General features: G+C 38.3%; 1 protein-coding gene and 1 pseudogene across 1 annotated transcript in view; both read right to left on the bottom strand.

Moving 5' to 3' along the window:
* Positions 1 to 245: 245 nt before the first annotated feature.
* Positions 246 to 17,558, bottom strand: part of LIPI (lipase I) — an 80,539-nt gene continuing 63,226 nt past the window's right edge. The window contains exon 10 of the mRNA NM_001435069.1: positions 246 to 517. Within this exon, the coding sequence (NP_001421998.1) occupies positions 430 to 517 (88 nt within the window). The 3' untranslated portion in view covers positions 246 to 429. The remainder of the gene's footprint in view (positions 518 to 17,558) is intronic.
* Positions 3,391 to 4,145, bottom strand: LOC782921 (ferritin light chain; annotated as a pseudogene).

Raw genomic sequence — 17,558 nt, 5'->3', positions numbered from 1 at the left:
TATGTTTGTTTGCGGGATTTACATGAATCCAAGGAACTTCTCAAAATTTACACAGCTTTAAAAAATTCATTTATTTCATTACTGCATTCTGAGTGCAGAATGATACTATTTGGACAGTGTGTTGAAGCAATAAGCTTCTTTTTTTCTAAAGACTTTTTTTGTTAATAATAAGTAAAAAAGGGAAACATTCAAAGAGAAACATTTGATCAAGGTAAACAGAAATAAACAGCTTTAAAATATATTCAGAATGCTTTACCATATGCATCTTAAAATATTCTATATTTTGATTCTTAAAAACTTATACAAGAAGAAGAAATATACAAATTTCAGATTGAACAATGCAGTCTAAATGAAATACTAATTGCATTGTTTCCATTTACAAGTTTTTCAATTCACAACAAGCTGTTACATTTGATGGATGAAGGCATTTTATATTTCACGTGGTTTGCATGTGCTTGGAGTGAGAAATAGTTCCTTGCTTTCTTTAAGTACAAAATTATAGATGCATAGTGGTGGTCTGTGAAGGAGAAAAAGAGAGAAAAAATAACTGTTAGTAAAACAGCAAAGTTTATTTTCTTCTCACAAATATTAGAATATCCTATGCCTATAACTGGCTCAGATGGTAAAGAATCTGCCTGCAATGCATTATTGATCCCTGTGTTCGATCCCTGGGTTGAGAAGATCCCCTGGAGGAGGGCAGGGAAAACCACTCCAGTATTCTTACCTAGAGAATCCCCATGGACAGAGGAGCCTGGCAGGCTACAGTCCATAGGATCACAAAGAGTAGGACATGGACTAAGCATAGCACATGCCTAAAACTAACGAGTTCTCTAAAAGCAGGGAGTTGAAAAAAACCTATAGGATCATTTCTGCTCCATCTCATTTGTCTATGTAAAGATGAATAGACATAGTATTTGTGAGAAAGAAAAAATTCTCTGTACTTCAACATCCTCTCTCCTTGCTGCTTCACTGGAATACTTACACTAAATGGGAAATATTTTGGGATACTGAAACAGCTAAAAACTGAACTCAACTCTTAGTGTCTAGGCCACTTCTATCATGATAGCCACCATGGAAGAGTTGGACTGAATTCACAGACAATTCTGCAAAAATGTTTAATCAATTCTCTGTCACCTGCTAAAATGGAAATAATAACATTTAAATCATTCTATGTCTTGGAGAAATTGTGTATTCAGTATTTCAAGATTTCTGAGAATTCAAGTCACAGTAGTGAATCATGTTCAGTATTTTATCTTCTTGTTAATCTCTTGAAACCCTCAAAAAAGTAATCAACTAAAATAAACAAAGATTGGTCGAAGTTGAGGAAAGGAGCTAAAGGAAAAAATGGTAGAAATAAATGGAAATTCCCAGTATCAGCCATACTAATTTAATCAAGGAAAAGGGGACAATTCAACTGCACAGGAGCTGGTCAGTCAGTCAGTTCAGTCGCTTAGTCATGTCCGACTCTTTGTGACCCCATGAACCGCAGCACGCCAGGCTTCCCTGTCCATCACCAACTCCCAGAGTTTACCCAAACTCATGTCCATTGAGTTGGTGATGCCATCTAACCATCTCATCCTCTGTCATCCCTTCTCCTCCTGCCTTCATCTTTCCCAACATCAGGGGATTTTCAAATGAGTCAGCTCTTCACATCAGGTGGCCAAAATATTGGAGTTTCAGCTTCAATTCAGTTCAGTCCTTCCAATGAACACCCAGGACTGATCTCCTTTAGGACAGACTCTTGGATCTCCTTGTAGTCCAAGGGACTCTCAAGAGTCTGCTCCAACACCACAGTTCAAAAGCATCAATTCTTCTGTGCTCAGCTTTCTTTATACTCCAACTCTCACATCCATACATAACTACTGGAAAAACCATAGCCTTGACTAGATGGACCTTTGTTGACAAAGTAATGTCTCTGCTGGTAGCTCACCCTTATTTGACATGTGCACTGCTCTAGATCAAGAGATACATTGCTCCCCATCTTCTTCTAACTTGAGACATGACTAAACACATTTTAAAATATTCAACAATATTGTTAGGTTAAATTCTTCCATTTTAAATCAACTTCCTACATCTGATAATATTTGAAAAGTAATAAAATATGGACACATTTATCTTTAACTATAAAAACTGATACAGAATATTATAATATTTTTCCACTTGAACTAATAAATGCATTTGAAAATTTAATAGTATAGAAGTGTGAAATATCAGTACTTCAATCTTAAAAGATTCTTAGATATTAGCAGAAGTAGCTTTATGGTAAATTGTCAGAGACCAGAATGTAACTGAAAAATCAGACATAATCCTTTCTCCATTATTAAGTGGAAGAATGACTTTAACACTTTCCCTAACAAATGCATATATTTTTATGTCAATTTTTAATTTAGCCTGCTAAATTAAAGACTTTCTTCACTTAGTGAGCCTTCAATGGTCTGGATGTCCCTAATTCACCTCAGTTTTAAGTTGTCAGAGTCAGAAAAGGGTGTCAGACTTATTATCAGGTGAAAATGTATTATTGGTTATAATTATAAATGTATTATTGGTGAAAATGTAACTGTGGATTCAGACTGTGAATTTTAAATCACTGTAACTAGGCTCAAACAAATCTTTACTAAACAAAATAGGAACTATTAAAATCAACACACTTTTGCCAATGAGAAATAAGTTTGTTTACTCCTGTAGCATAAAAACCCATGCTTCAGTATTCGATGAACTCTTGGAAAGCATTTCCTGTCTCCTGCTGGTGTGGAAGTATCTTTCCCGTAAAAAGTTATTGAGACACTTGAAGAAGTGGCAGTCGGTTGGCGAGAGGTCAGGTGCATATAGTGGGTGAGGCGAAACTTGTGTAACCCAGTTCCTTCAGCTTTTGAAGCATTTGTTGTGTGATGTGCGGTCAGGCGTTGTCGTGGAGAAGAACTGGCCCTTCCAGTTGACCACTGCTGGCTGCAGGCACTGCCGTTGTCAGTGCTTCTCATCCACTGGCTGAGCAGACTTCTCACATGTAATGCTTTCACTGGGATTCAGAAACCTTTAGTGGATCAGACAGGTAGCAGACCACCAAACAGACCATTTTTGGTGAAAATTTGGCTTTGGGAAGTGCTTTGGAGCTTCTTCTTGGTCTAAACACTGAGCTGATAGTCACTGGTTGTCATATAAAATCCACTTTTCATTGCATGTCAAAATCTGACTAAGAAATGGTTCATTATTGCATAGAATAAGAGAAGACAGCACTCAAAGGACGATTTTTTTTTTTTTTTTTATGCTGCAAAAAGCTTTATTGTTTCCATATGGTCCAAGGCTTGAGAGAGGGCTCCAGGGTGTTAAAAAAGCTGCCTAGTAGCTGCAGAGAGGGGCTTCAGGCAGCCCTGATGTTAGGTGGGTTCTTCAATGGCCACTGGTCTCCAGAAGCTCCTAGTCGTGCTTGAGGGTGAGCCTTTCGAAGAGATACTCGCCCAACCCAGCCTGGGGACCAGCCAGCCTGCGGAGGTTGGTCAGGTGGTCACCCATCTTCTTGATAAGTTTCACTTCCTCATCTAGGAAGTGGTTCTCCAGGAAGTCACAGATGTGGGGGTCTCCGCGGGCAGAAGCCAGGCCATGCAGATCCAACAGGGCTTGATTCAGGTTCTTCTCTACGAGAAGGGCGGCCTCCATAGCGTCCTGGGTTTTACCCCACTCATCTTGAGATGGCTTCTGCACGTCCAGGAAGAGGGCGCGGCCGCCACGCTGGTTTTGCAGTTTCAAGAGAGCTCCGCGCCCTCGCGCTTCTCCCTGGTCAATTCGCGGAAAAAAGTGACCCACACCCTCCAGGGCCACATCGTCGCGGTCGAAATAGAAGCCCAGAGAGAGGTAGGTGTAGGAGGCCCGCAGTTGCATGTTAACCAGGCGGTTGACGGCGGCCTCCACCTCGGTAGAATAATTCTGACGAATTTGGGAGCTCATGATTGGTTGGTAATAATAAGGAGTTAAAAAATGGTGGCTGGTCCCGGTGTTCGCGGACAGCTGAGTGGCTGACTCCGAAGGTTGCGACTGGAAAAAAGGTTGGAGGGTGGTCGGAGGCTGGAGCAAGGGGCGTCCCTGGGTCTGTTCCGTCCAAGCACTGTTGAAGCAAGAGACAGATCCGCGGGGCCGCCGAACGCACTTCCAAAGGACGATTTTTTTGATCTTCAGTCAGCTTGAGGCATCCACTTATTGAGCTTTTTCACCATTTCAATTTGCTTCAAAAGCCAAATGACCATAGAACAGTCAACGCTGAGTTCTTCAGCAACTTCTTGTGCCGTTGTAAGTAGATCAGCTTTGATGATGGCTCTCAATTGGTTGTTGTCAACTTCCTATGGTTGGCCACTATACTCCTCCTGTTCAAGGCTCTCATCTCCTTTGCAAAGCTTCTTGAACCACCACTGCACTGTTTGTTCCTTAGCAGTTCGTGGGCCAAACATGTTGTTGATGTTGCTGCTTTCTGACCCATTTTGAACTCAAATCACTCAAATTGCTTTCTAACATAATTTCCCTAGTCTAAAATAAATATAAAATAAACAGGAAGTATTAAGTAATTAGCAAAAATATAAATAAATAAGGTGAGAAATGTGCATTAAAATGATGTATAACATAATTACATTTATTTAAGAATGTATTCCAATATCAAATGGCAAAGTTCAACAATGCAAAACTGCAATTACTTTTGCACCAACCTAATAATAAATTGTATCTGTCATCAAGTAATTGTCCTACTAACATATTTTTAATACAACCTTAAAGCAAGTGTGTTTCATTTATTTCCTACAATAAAATGAAAGCTCACAATCCTATTATGACTGACATATTTTCAATATATTCAATACATATCTTTTATTAAATATTCCACATTTTACAAAGCTTCCACAAGCATTATGGTCAGGCTCATTACAGCTTCCAAAGTTAAATTTTACCAAAATATATTAGGAAAACTAATTTTCTTGTTTTTACATTGTGGAAGCCTATATAGTTCTATTGCCAGGAGACTCTAATATTGAGATCATTAATCCTATGTTATTAATAGCTCCTTATCCCCAGGATAAAAAAAAATTTAAACTGTATAATTAGAAAATATATGTGATATATGTTGAAATATTATAGGAATAAGAATATTTAGTGTTTTTTTAAATAAAAAAAGCATTGGATGTTGCATTTCTAAAGCTTTGTTTACCACAAATTAGCAGAAATGAGTACGGTACATTGATAAACTTTAGTAAAAATACAGAAGAAACCCAAGGATTAAAAAATATCTCTAAAATTCAAATATAATTAGTTTTTAATTTTAATCCATATATATTTCATGAAATACAAAAAATATACACATTCTTTATTTCTAAAATATCTCCCATAAGCTTTTGTACAACTTGTCACATTTACGCATCTAGTGTTCTTTTAAATAGTTACTTAGGATAAGGTTCCTAGCACTAACAAAGGTATCTGTTCCTACTTGTAGGTAACTGAGTAAAGAGAATAGAATGATCTTGCCTTTCGGTAGTGGGGATTATTACCCATAAAGTTAGCATGATTCCAGTCCTACCTAAAAAACTTTGAAAGCAGAACCTGAAAGAACCAATCTTCCTAAAAGTAACTAAACAGTATCTTAAGAATAAAAGAAGAATATTTATAAGAATACAAAACTATGGAGGACCTAACATGATAAAATACACAGTGTCTGGCATCTAATCAAGAATGACCAAGCATGCAAAAAAGCAGGAAAATTGACCCATATGAAGGCAACCAATTGAAATCAACCAAGAGCTAGCACAGATGTGAGAATCAGCAAAGACATTATTGTTGTTGATGTTGTTCAGTTGCTAAGTTGTGTCCGACTCTTGGCAACCCCATGGATTGCAGCACACCAGGCTTTCCTGGCTTTCATTATCTCCTGGAGCATGCTTAAACTCATGTCCATTGAAAAAGTGATGCCATCCAACCATCTCATCCTCTGTTGTCCCCTTCTCCTCCTGCCTTCAGTCTTTCCCAGATCAGGATCTTTTCCAGTGAGTCAGGTCTTCCCTTCAGGTGGCCAAAGTATTGGAGCTTCAGCTTCAGCCTCAGTCCTTCCAATGAATATTCAGAGTTGATTTCCTTTAGGATTCACTGGTTGAATCTCCTTGCAGTCCAAGGGACTCGAAAGAGTCTTCTCCAACACCACAGTTCAAAAGCATCAATTTGTCATTGCTCAGCTTTCTTTATGGTCCAACTCTCACATCCATACATGACTACTGCAAAAACCATAGCTTTGACTATATGAACCTTTGTCGATGAAGTAATCTCTCTGCTTTGTAATATGCTGTCTAGGTTTGTCATAGTTTTTCTTCCAAGATGCAAGCGTCTTTTAATTTCATGGCTGCAGTCAACATCTGCAGTGATTTTGGAGCCCAAGAAAATAAAGTCTGTCACTGTTTCTGTTGTTTCCCCTTCTATTTGCCATGAAGTGATAGGACCTGATGCCATGATCTCAAATTTTTGGATGCTGCCTTTTAAGGCAACTTTTTCACTCTCCTTTTTCACTTTCATCAAGAGGCTCTTTAATTCCTCTTTGCTTTCTGCCACAAGGGTGATATCATCTGCATACCTGAGGTTATTGATATTTCCCCCAGCAATCTTGATTCCAGGCGGTGCTACATCCAGCCTGGCATTTTGCATGATGTATTCTGCATATATGTTAAACAAGCAGAGTGACAATACAGCCTTGATATCAGTTCAGTTCAGTCACTCAGTCATGTCCAACTCTTTGTGACCCAATGGACTGCAGCACGCCAGATTTCCCTGTCCATCACCAACTCCCTGAGTTTACTCAACTCATGTCCATTGAGTCAGTGATGCCATCTAACCACCTCATCCTGTGTCATCCCCTTCTCTTCCTGCCTTAAATCTTTCCCAGCATCAGGTCTTTTCCAGTGATTGAGTTTTGCGCATCAGGTGGCCAAAGTATTGGAGTTTCAGCTTCAACATCAGTCCTTCCAATGAAACATTCAGGTCTGATCTCCTTTAGGATTGACTGGTTGGATCTCCTTGCAGTCCAAGGGACTTGAAAGAGTCTTCTCCAACACCACAGTTCAAAAGCATCAATTCTTTGGTGCTCAGCTTTCTTTATAGTCCAACTCTCACATCCATACATGACTACTGGAAAAACCATAGCCTTGACTAGATGGACCTTTGTTGGCAAAGTAATATTTCTGCTTTTTAATATGCTGTCTAGTTTGGTCATAACTTGTCTTCCAATGAGTAAGCATTTTTTATTTCATGGCTGCAGTCACCATCTGCAGTGATTTTAGAGCCCAAGAAAATAAAGTCTGCAACTGTTTCCACTGTTTCCCCATCTATTTGCCATGAAGTGATGGGACTGGATGCCATGATCTTAGTTTTCTGAATGTTGAGATTTAAGCCAACTTTTTTTTCACTTTCATCAAGAGGCTCTTTAGTTCCTCTTCACTTTCTGCCATAAGGGTGGTGTCATCTGCATATCTGAGGTTATTGATATTTCTCCCAGCAGTCTTGATTCCAGCTTGTGCTTCCTCCAGTCCAGCATTTCTCACGATCTACTCCGCATATAAGTTAAATAAGCAGGATGAGAATATACAGCCTTGATGTACTCCTTTCCCTATTTGGAACCAGTCTGTTGTTCCATGTCCAGTTCTAACTGTTGCTTCCTGACCTGCATACAGATTTCTCAATAGGCAGATCAGTTGGTCTGGCATTCCCATCTCTTTCAGAATTTTCCACAGATTATTGTGATCCACACAAAGGCTTTGGCATAGTCAATAAAGCAGAAATAGATGTTTTTCTGGAACTCTCTTGCTTTTTCGATGATCCAGTGGATGTTGGCAATTTGATCTCTGGTTCCTCTGACTTTTCTAAAACCAGCTTGGACATCTGGAAGTTCACAGTTCATATACTGCTGAAGCCTGGCTTGGAGAATTTTGAGCATTACTTTGCTAGCATGTGAGATGAGTGCAGTAGTTTAAGCATTCTTTGGCATTGCCTTTCTTAGGGCTTGGGATGAAAACTGACCTTTTTGAGTCCTGTGGCCACTGTTGAGTATTCCAAATTTGCTGGCATATTGAGTGAAGCACTTTCACAGTATCATCTTTTAGGATTTGAAATAGCTCAACTGGAATTCCATCCCTTCCACTAGTTTGTTCGTAGTGATGCTTCCTAAGGCCCACTTGACTTCACATTCCAGGATGACTGGAGTCGGAAATGCAGTATTTGGATGCAATCTCAAAAATGACAGAATGATCTCTGTTCGTTTCTGTGGCAAACCATTCAGTACCATGGTAATCCAAGTCTATACCCCGATGAGTAATGCTGAAGGAGCTGAAGTTGAACAGTTCTATCAAGACCTACAAGATCTTCTAGAACTAACACCCAAAAAAGATGTCCTTTACATTACAGGCAACTGGAATGTAAAAGTAAGAAGTCAAGAAACACCTGGAGTAACAGGCAATTTTGGCCTTGGAGTACAGAATGAAGCAGGGCAAAGGCTAATAGAGTTCTGCCAAGAGAATGCACTGGTCATAGCAAACATTCTCTTCCAACAACACAAGACTCTACACATGGACATCACCAGATGGTCAACAGCAAAATCTGATTATATTCTTTTCATCCTTGACATACTCCTTTACCAATTTGGAAGCAGTCTGTTTTTCCAAATCCAGTTCAAACTCTTGCTTTTTGATTTGCATACAGGTTTCACAGAAGGGTAAGGTGGTCTGGTATTCCCATCTCTTTAAGAATTTTCCAGTTTGTTGTGATCTACACAGTCAAAGGCTTTAGCATAGTCAATGAAGCAGAAGTACATGTTTTTCTAGAATTCTCTTGCTTTTTCTATGATCCAACAGATGGCAATTCCCTGGTGGCTCTGATGGTAAAGGTATTGAAAGAGTTACTATAATTGTATTTCATGTGTTCAAATAGGTAAGTAGAGACATGAAACATACTCAAAGATTAAAACAAAACATCCATGGGTGAAAAGTACAATATCTGAGATGAAAAATGCCCTATAATGGTTAAATAGCAGCTTAGACATGGCAGAAGGAAAGAATAATGAACTTGAAGACAAAGCAAGAGAAACATTCAAAATGAAATGCAGGGAGAAAATTAAATTTAAAAATTCACAGAGCATCAGTTAATAGTGGGACACCTTCAAATAACCTAATAAATTCGAAATTAGAGTCCTCAAAGAGATACTAGAGAGTAGGGACACAGCAAGAGATATTTCAAAATAAGTGAAAAGGTTAGATAAAATCTGATGAAATCTACAAACCCATGGATCCAAAAAAAGTCAACAAACACTAATCACAAGAGGTATGTAAAAAATTTCAAAAAGTCACATAAAATTAAACTGTTTAAAATCTGTGATAAGGAGAAAATCTTAAAACCAGTCACAGAAAAGAGTTTTAGTTTGTTCATAGCAACAAAGGAAGGATAGTAATAAATTTCTCATTAAACTCAATGCATGGTTTAGGACAGCACAGTAACATCCCTAAAGTACTGAAAGTAAAAGAACAACTGTCAAACTAGAATTCTATACCCAGAGAAATTCTCTTTAAAAATAAAGACATCATAAAAATGAACAAAAGTTGAAAGCACTCACAACTGTCAGATCTTACAAAAAAATCTTAAAGGAGCTCCTTTTGTCTTAAGGTAAATTGTACCAAATGAAAATATGCATCTAATAAGGGTTAGAAGTACACCAGAAACGGTAAATGTATGGGGAAAATATGTAAGACTTTCTAATTATTCATGTATTTTAATAGAAATATCTCTTTAAAGAAAAGTGATGCACTTTATAGAGATTTTAGCACATGTATAATTAAAATACATGCCAAGAACAGCACAAGAGAGAAATGGAAGTATACTACTGTAAGGTCCTCATGTTATATGTGAAGTGGTAAAATTCACTTGAGGTAGACTGTGATTGCAGGCTTCTCTGGTGGCTCAGACGGTAAAGCATCTGCCTGCAATGAGGGAGACCCGGGTTCCATCACTGGGTCAGGAAGATCCCCTGGAGAAGGAAATGGCACCCCACTCCAGTACTCTTGCCTGGAAAATCCCATGGACAGAAGAGCCTGGTAGGTTACAGTCCATGGGGTCGCAAAGAGTTGGACATGACTGAGCGACTTCACTTTCACTTTAAGACTGTGATAAAATGAAGATTATAATATAACTCCATAGAAACAACTAATAATCAACTTCCGTTGATAAAGAAGCTTAAATGGAATCATAAGCAGGCATGCTAAGTTGCTTCTGTCATGTCTGACTCTGAGTAACCCTGTGGACTATAGTCTGCCAGGCTCCTCTGTCCTTGGGATTCTCCAGGCAAGAATATTATAGTGGGTTGCCATGTCCTCCTCTGGATGGAATCATAGATTCCTCAATTTATCCAAAAGGCAGACAATGAGAAAATGGGAACAAAGAAAAGATGGGACAAACAGAAAATAAAATAGCAAGATGGCAGATTTAAACCCAACTGGAGAAGGCAATGGCACCCCACTCCAGTACTCTTGCCTGGAAAATCCCATGGATGGAGGAGCCTGGTAGGCTGCACTCCATGGGGTGGCTAAGAGTCGGACACGACTGAGCAACTTGACTTTTACTTTTCATTTTCATGCACTGGAGAAGGAAATGGCAACCCACTCCAGTGTTCTTGCCTGGAGAATCCCAGAGACGGGGGAGCCTGGTGGGCTGCCATCTCTGGAGTCGCACAGAGTCGGACATGACTGAAGCGACTTAGCAGCAGCAGCAGCAATACCTACAATTACATTAAATTTAAAGATGCAGATACCCTCAATTAAATGGCAGAAGTCATCAATATCATTTGTCGTTTGAGAAATACAAGTTAAAAGCATAGTGAACAGAAGTGTTTTTGTTTTCTACACAAGTATTAGAATAGCAAAAACAACAACAAAAAACTGGTGAAGTTGCAGTTTTGGGTGTAAGAGAGCAATGGAACTCTGGTAAGTGCCAGTGGGGATGCAAAATGTACAGTTATTTTGGAAAACAGCCTGGCAGTTGCTTATAAGGTTAAACATACACTCACAATGAAAGTGAAAAGTGAATATGTTAGTCGCTCCATCATGTCTGGCTCTTTGTTACCTCATGGACTGTAGCCCACCAGGCTTCTTTTCCATGGAATTCTCCAGGTAAGAATACTGGAGTGGGTAGCCATTCCCTTCTCCAGGAGATCTTCCCAACCCGAGGATCAAACCTGGGTCTCCTGCATTGCTGGCAGATTCTTACCATCTGAGCCACCAGGGAAGCCCTGACATTCACAATATAACCTTACAATCTCTAGGAACTTAAGATAAATGAAAACTTAGGTTCACATAAAAAGCTGTAGGTAAATATTTATTTTGGCTTTATCCTGGACAGATATAAAAAATTATGAACAAATTATATTTTTGCTCCAACTAGGATAAAGAATGGAGAAGGCAATGGCACCCCACTCCAGTACTCTTGCCTGGAAAATCCCATGGGCAGAGGAGCCTGGTAGGCTGCCATCCATGGGGTCGCTAAGAGTCGAACACGACTGAGCGACTTCACTTTGACTTTTCCCTTTCATGCATTGGAGAAGGAAATGGCAACCCACTCCAGTGTTCTTGCCTGGAGAATCCCAGGGACGGGGGAGCCTGGTGGGCTGCCGTCTATGGGGTAGCACAGAGTCAGACACAACTGAAGTGACTTAGCAGCAGCAGGATAAAGGAACTGTGGTATATACATACAATGAAATACTATGTATCAATAACATTCCATTGATATAAGCAACAACATGGGTGAGTTTTAAATGTCTAAAGGTAAGTGAAATAAGTGATATTTAAAAGGCAATATACCATATGATTCCATTTATATAAAGTTCTGGAAAAGGCAAATCTAGGTGCAGAGGTTGCCAGAGAGTAGGTGTGGGTGGTTGGAAATAAAGGGACAGCACAAGGCAGTTTTTGTGATTGATGGAGATGTTCTGTATATTAATTGTGGTGGTGGTTACATGACTCTATGTGCTTACTGACACTCATAGAACTATATGCCGAAAAAAGTACATTTTACTTATTAAGGAAACATTTTTAAAGTAGATTTAATTCAATTTTTCTCAAGAAGTCACCCAGGTACCTCCACTACAAATATTCCTCTCAGTCCCTACGTTTGAATGGCTAGTCTACTGGAAATGCTCAGAAGAACTATATTGTTTGTGTAGTCTCCATCATTGTTTGTTACAGACAGCTAATTATTGACTGAGTTAGATACACAGTTTATTCTGGACCATAAGGCATCACATTTTTATCACTCACACTCCCAATAGTTTGGCAGTGCTAATTCTCATTAATTGCACATTATCTGTATGGACAGATCTAAACAGGAAAAGCAACTAAATGGTTACTGCAATTATCTAGGTAATTTAAACTTAAAGCATGAATTTCATTCAAGCATCTGTTAGCATCCACAGCCAACAGGGAATGTTAAGAGTTCTGTTAACCACCCACAAAATGTATTTTAGTTTTTTCCCTGAGTACAAGTAACTGCATCTAAATTTTATAAATTTAACAAATTTTCATAGTCTATCTATTTAGATAGATTTTACATAAAAATTCTGCTTAGATTTTACATAAAAATTAAAATGACACACATGCTTATTTTTTTCCTCTGTGGCATATCCTAATGACTTTCTGTTTAGAATTTACATAAAACTTAAAACGACACTATTTAGAGTGTGGATTTTAGATTTTACATAAAAATTAAAATTATTTATATTTTACATAAAAATTAAATTTTTATGTAAAAAAATAGATTAGATCTTTCCATAAAAATTAAAATGACACATATGCTTATTTTTTCCTCTATGGCATATCCTAATGACTTTACCCTATTTCTACTTAACCAGCAATGGAGTTGTATCTAACACTTGTCTATGTAAAACACGATTAAGAAGACAGTGAATCAAATAATTAAATTCATGATTCCACTGTAGCATGTGTGATTATATGTAAACATGACAAAATATTAACGGTGTTATCTCTTAGTTACAGGACTACATGTGAATTAATTTCCCAAATGTCCCACAATGAGAATAACTGACTATATTAATTAGTGAAAAACTTTATTCCTATAAAAATAGCAGCAACTAAAAATAAAGGAAACAACAAATGAATAAAACCAAGAAAAGTCTGGCTTCCTGTCATGACGAAGGCAATTCTCAGCTAAGAGACCTTAGACATGTTATTTTAAACCTCTGAGTTTCTCTTTCTTTACTAACAAAACAAAGAAAATAGTTAACTCATAGAGTTGTTGCAAAGATTGTAAAAATAGCATTTGAGATGTAGTAGATGCTAAATAAATTTAAAGAAGACTGAACGCTGAAGAATTAATGCTTTGAACTATGGTGTTAGAGAAGACTCTTGAGAGTCTGTGGACTGCAAGGAGATCCAACCAGTCCATCCTAAAGGAAATCAACTCTGAATATTCATTAGAAGGACTGATGCTGAAGCTGAAGCTCCCATTCTTTGGCCACCTGAAGGGAAGAGCTGACTCACTGACCCTGATGCTGGGAAAGACTGAAGGCTGGAGGAGAAGGGGACAACAGAGGCAAGATGGTTGGATGGCATCACTGACTCAATGGACATGAGTTTGAGCAAGCTCTGGGAGATGATGAAAGACAGGGAAGCCTGGCATGCTGCAGTCCATGGGGTCACAAGGACTGAGAGACTGAACAACAACCAAAAATAAATTTAACCACTATTATACTAAGAATTTCTTATAAACTTCTTATAAGAAGTTCACTAATAGTAAAACAAGCCAAACTTCTCTGGTATTCCCTTTAATGCCTAAATCTTGAATTAAGTCATCAATCCTTTACATACAATAATTTTTCCTTAAATCATATACATCATCCAAAAAATACACCTTGGTGAAAAAAATTAAAAATCTTCCTTAGTTCAGTTCAGTTGCTCAGTCATGTCCAACTCTTTTCGACTCCATGGACTGCAGCACACCAGGCATCCCTGTCCATCACCAACTCCCGGAGCTTGCTGAAAGTCATGTCCATCAAGTTGGTGATGCCATCCAACCATCTTGTCCTCTGTTGTCTCCTTCTCCCCCTGAATTCAGTCTTTCCCAGCATCAGGGTCTCCAAGGACTCAGTTTTTCGCATCAGGTGGCCAAAATATTGGAGTTTCAGCTTCAGCATCAGTCCTTCCAATGAATATTCAGGACTAATTTCCTTTAGGATTGACTGATTTGATCTCCTTGCAGTTCAAGGGACTGTCAAGTGTCTTGTCCAACACTTTTTAAAATATTCATTCCCTAAAAGAGAAGCTTGAATTGAATTTAGGGCAAATAACTCACAAGATAAATTCCATTTTATCAGCTAAATTTGCAACCAATGCAGATTTCTTTTTCTGAAGTTCTTAACTCTGCTCAGAGTCTTCCTATATCCCCATCAACTCTGATGGATGAGGATTATTCTGATCACTAAATTAAAAGAGTGAGAAGTGTGGTAGAAGTGAATATAGTGTTTGGATAAGAAGTTTACAAATTAGCAATGAATGAAACTTTTACAAGAAGGTAGAGGTGTTTATCGGAGAAGGCAATGGCACCCCACTCCAGTACTCTTGCCTGGAAAATCCCATGGACAGAGGAGCCTGGTGCTGCAGTCCCTGGGATCCCTGGGAGTCGAACATGATTGAGCGGCTTAGCTTTCCCTTTTCACTTTCATCGTTGGAGAAGGAAATGGCACACTCCAATGTTCTTGCCTGGAGAATCCCAGGGACAGGGGAGCCTGGTGGGCTGCCGTTTATGGGGTCGCACAGAGTCAGACACGACTGAAGTGACTTAGCAGAGGTGTTTATGAGGTTGCAGAATGAGACATAGCTTCACAGAATTTGGGGGAACAAAGCATTTTATTGATGAATTATTTTGGCAAAACAGACCAATATTTTTCATATAATTATTGACTTGTCCAGTCTGTTGCTTGAAAAATATGTGTATAGATAAAATGAGTATAAGAAAAGTTAAATTGGGGACCAACAAGATAAGGGAATGAAAATGAAAAGAAAGGACTGCTATAAATTGAGCATCTGTGCATGAATGCTAAGTCACTTCAGTTGTGTCCGACTCTTTGCAACCCTATGGATGTAGCCCACAGGGCTCCTCTGTCCACGGGATTCTCCAGGCAAGAATACTGAATTCCCCATGCCTTCTTACAGGGCTCTTCCCAACCCAGGGATCGAACCTGCATCTCTCCTGCATTGCCAGGCGGATTCTTTACCACTAGCACCACCCGGGAAGCCCCTAGTCGAGCATCTGCTAGGAGTCAAATATATATTTTACAAATGACACTGAAAAGCTATGGAACATATTACAAGGCAAAAATATAAAGAAAAGCAACTATTTTATGAATGAGGATTGATTGTAAAATACATTTATATTTAGTTACTATTTCATTTATATATTTATATAATGTACTTTTAATCAAATTTTGTTAAGATGTGTATTGATTACTTGGTATTTATATAATTGCATCTTACAGCATTGCATTCTTAGTTGCTCAGTTGTGTCTGACTCTTTGCTACCCTTTGGATTATAGCCCACTAGGCTCCTCTGTCCATGGGATTTTTCAAGCAAGAATACTGCAGTGGGTTGCCATTCCCTCTTCCAGGGGATCTTCCTGACTCAGGGACTGAACCTGTGTCACCCAGGTTTCCTATATTGCAAGTGGATTCTTTACCTACTGAGCCATTGGGTAAGCATAGTTATTGAAAATATATGTGCTGTAGTTTTTAGAATTTTAACCTGGAACTTCCTGCTTACATTGTCCAATTATACAATTATCAGGTAAAATTATGTGATAATTTCAGACAATTTAAAAAGATAATCACTTATCCTAATTATCAAACTTTTTCAAAAATCGTACACAACTGCAACAAAACTTTAACCTAAAACAATTTTAGACGTAGAAAATAATATCTTGTCCCTTAATATGGTAATTAAAATACTGGATTTCTAAAAACATTTAGGTATAATAACCTTCATGTTCAATACTCTAATGGTATGTAAAGAAACTCATATCCAGTCATCCTGCTGCTGCTGCTGCTGCTAAGTCGCATCAGTCATGTCCAACTCTGTGCGACCCCATGGACTGCAGCCCACCAGGCTCCCCCGTCCCTGGGATTCTCCAGGCAAGAACACTGGATTGGGTTGCCATTGCCTTCTCCTAGCCATCCTAAAACCACATAATTCATATATGAGGCACAGCTTATGTTGCATATATAAACAGAAACACACAGTGACTGTTCACACTGTTGACATTGTTTAGAGTTCTTAATCTGTATCACCTGTCGACATTACACTGACCTAGAACATCATTTGAGGATCCAGAAGAAAATGGGGTGTGGATAGTGAAGACGGTGGACAAGTGTCAGAATGAATGAACAAACTTTGTTAAAAATGTAAAATAGTTTTGCCAAAATTGCTTCCTTTAAACACCCTTCAGAATTCTAGAGTTTCAATTCCCACATTCTCCCAGGGTACCTTGGACTTTTAATTGGGAAGTTTAAAAGACAAAATGAAGTATTAATGACTTCAGCACAAATAGCATAACTGTGAATTGGTTTTCTGTGGTTACTCTCTAAAGATAGTTTTTGGATCTTCTTAGCCAAATACTGAACCTCATTAAATCTAAGCTTCATTTATAATGTTTTCAATATTATAAATTCAATATTTTTATATTTTTCAAAAGAACCTTGAAAATATTTAATGAAACCAATACTGAATTAACAAGAGAAGTTATCCTAAAGTAAGTAAAACATAGAGGCCAAAGCTACAAAATTAGAGATTTAAATGTTTAATTAATTTGAAAAAAGAAAAATGTCTAAATTTGTATATAAACCCTCTATGTCACTGGAGTAAATTATTTGAGGAGTTACTTCAGTGTTTATTCTTACCTGTCTTATCAGTCAAAATATTAAATTATAGCCATGCAGGAACATAAACATACCTATTTAAGAAACCTAACCCCCAACTGTTTGAAGTACCCAGATCTTAAATGATCTTAATTTGCATTCTCTAGCTTAAATATTCATTTATTGCTTTCATCCACAAGTTAACTGTGTCAGCCAGTCAAAATAATGGTTTATAGTAAAAAAAATATTTAACTTTAGTAGGATATATTGGGCTTCCCTTGTGGCTCAGATGATAAAGAACCTGCCTGCAATACAGGAGACCTCAGTTTGATCCCTGGGTTGGGAAGATCCCTGGAGAAAGGAATGGTAACCCACTACAGTATTCTTGCCTGGAAAATCCAATGGACAGAGGAGCCTGGTGGGCTATAGTCCATGAGGTTGCAGAGTCAGACACGGCTAAGTGACTAACACACACACAGGATATATTACAAGGAGGACAATCTATGTTTAATTAATGTTTTGCCTGATATCAAAATATTTTCAGTCTCTCTGTAGTGGCCTGTGATTTTTGTCACCAACCATCTATCCCTTTCATGTAATAATACCCTCATCTTTCTTTACTCTACCCTCAGTCTAGAAACTTTG

This window comes from Bos taurus, chromosome 1 (assembly GCF_002263795.3).
Source record: "Bos taurus isolate L1 Dominette 01449 registration number 42190680 breed Hereford chromosome 1, ARS-UCD2.0, whole genome shotgun sequence".
Taxonomy (NCBI): domain Eukaryota; kingdom Metazoa; phylum Chordata; class Mammalia; order Artiodactyla; family Bovidae; genus Bos; species Bos taurus.
Note: the sequence above shows the minus strand (reverse complement) of the source record. Positions and strands in the feature narration are given on the sequence as shown.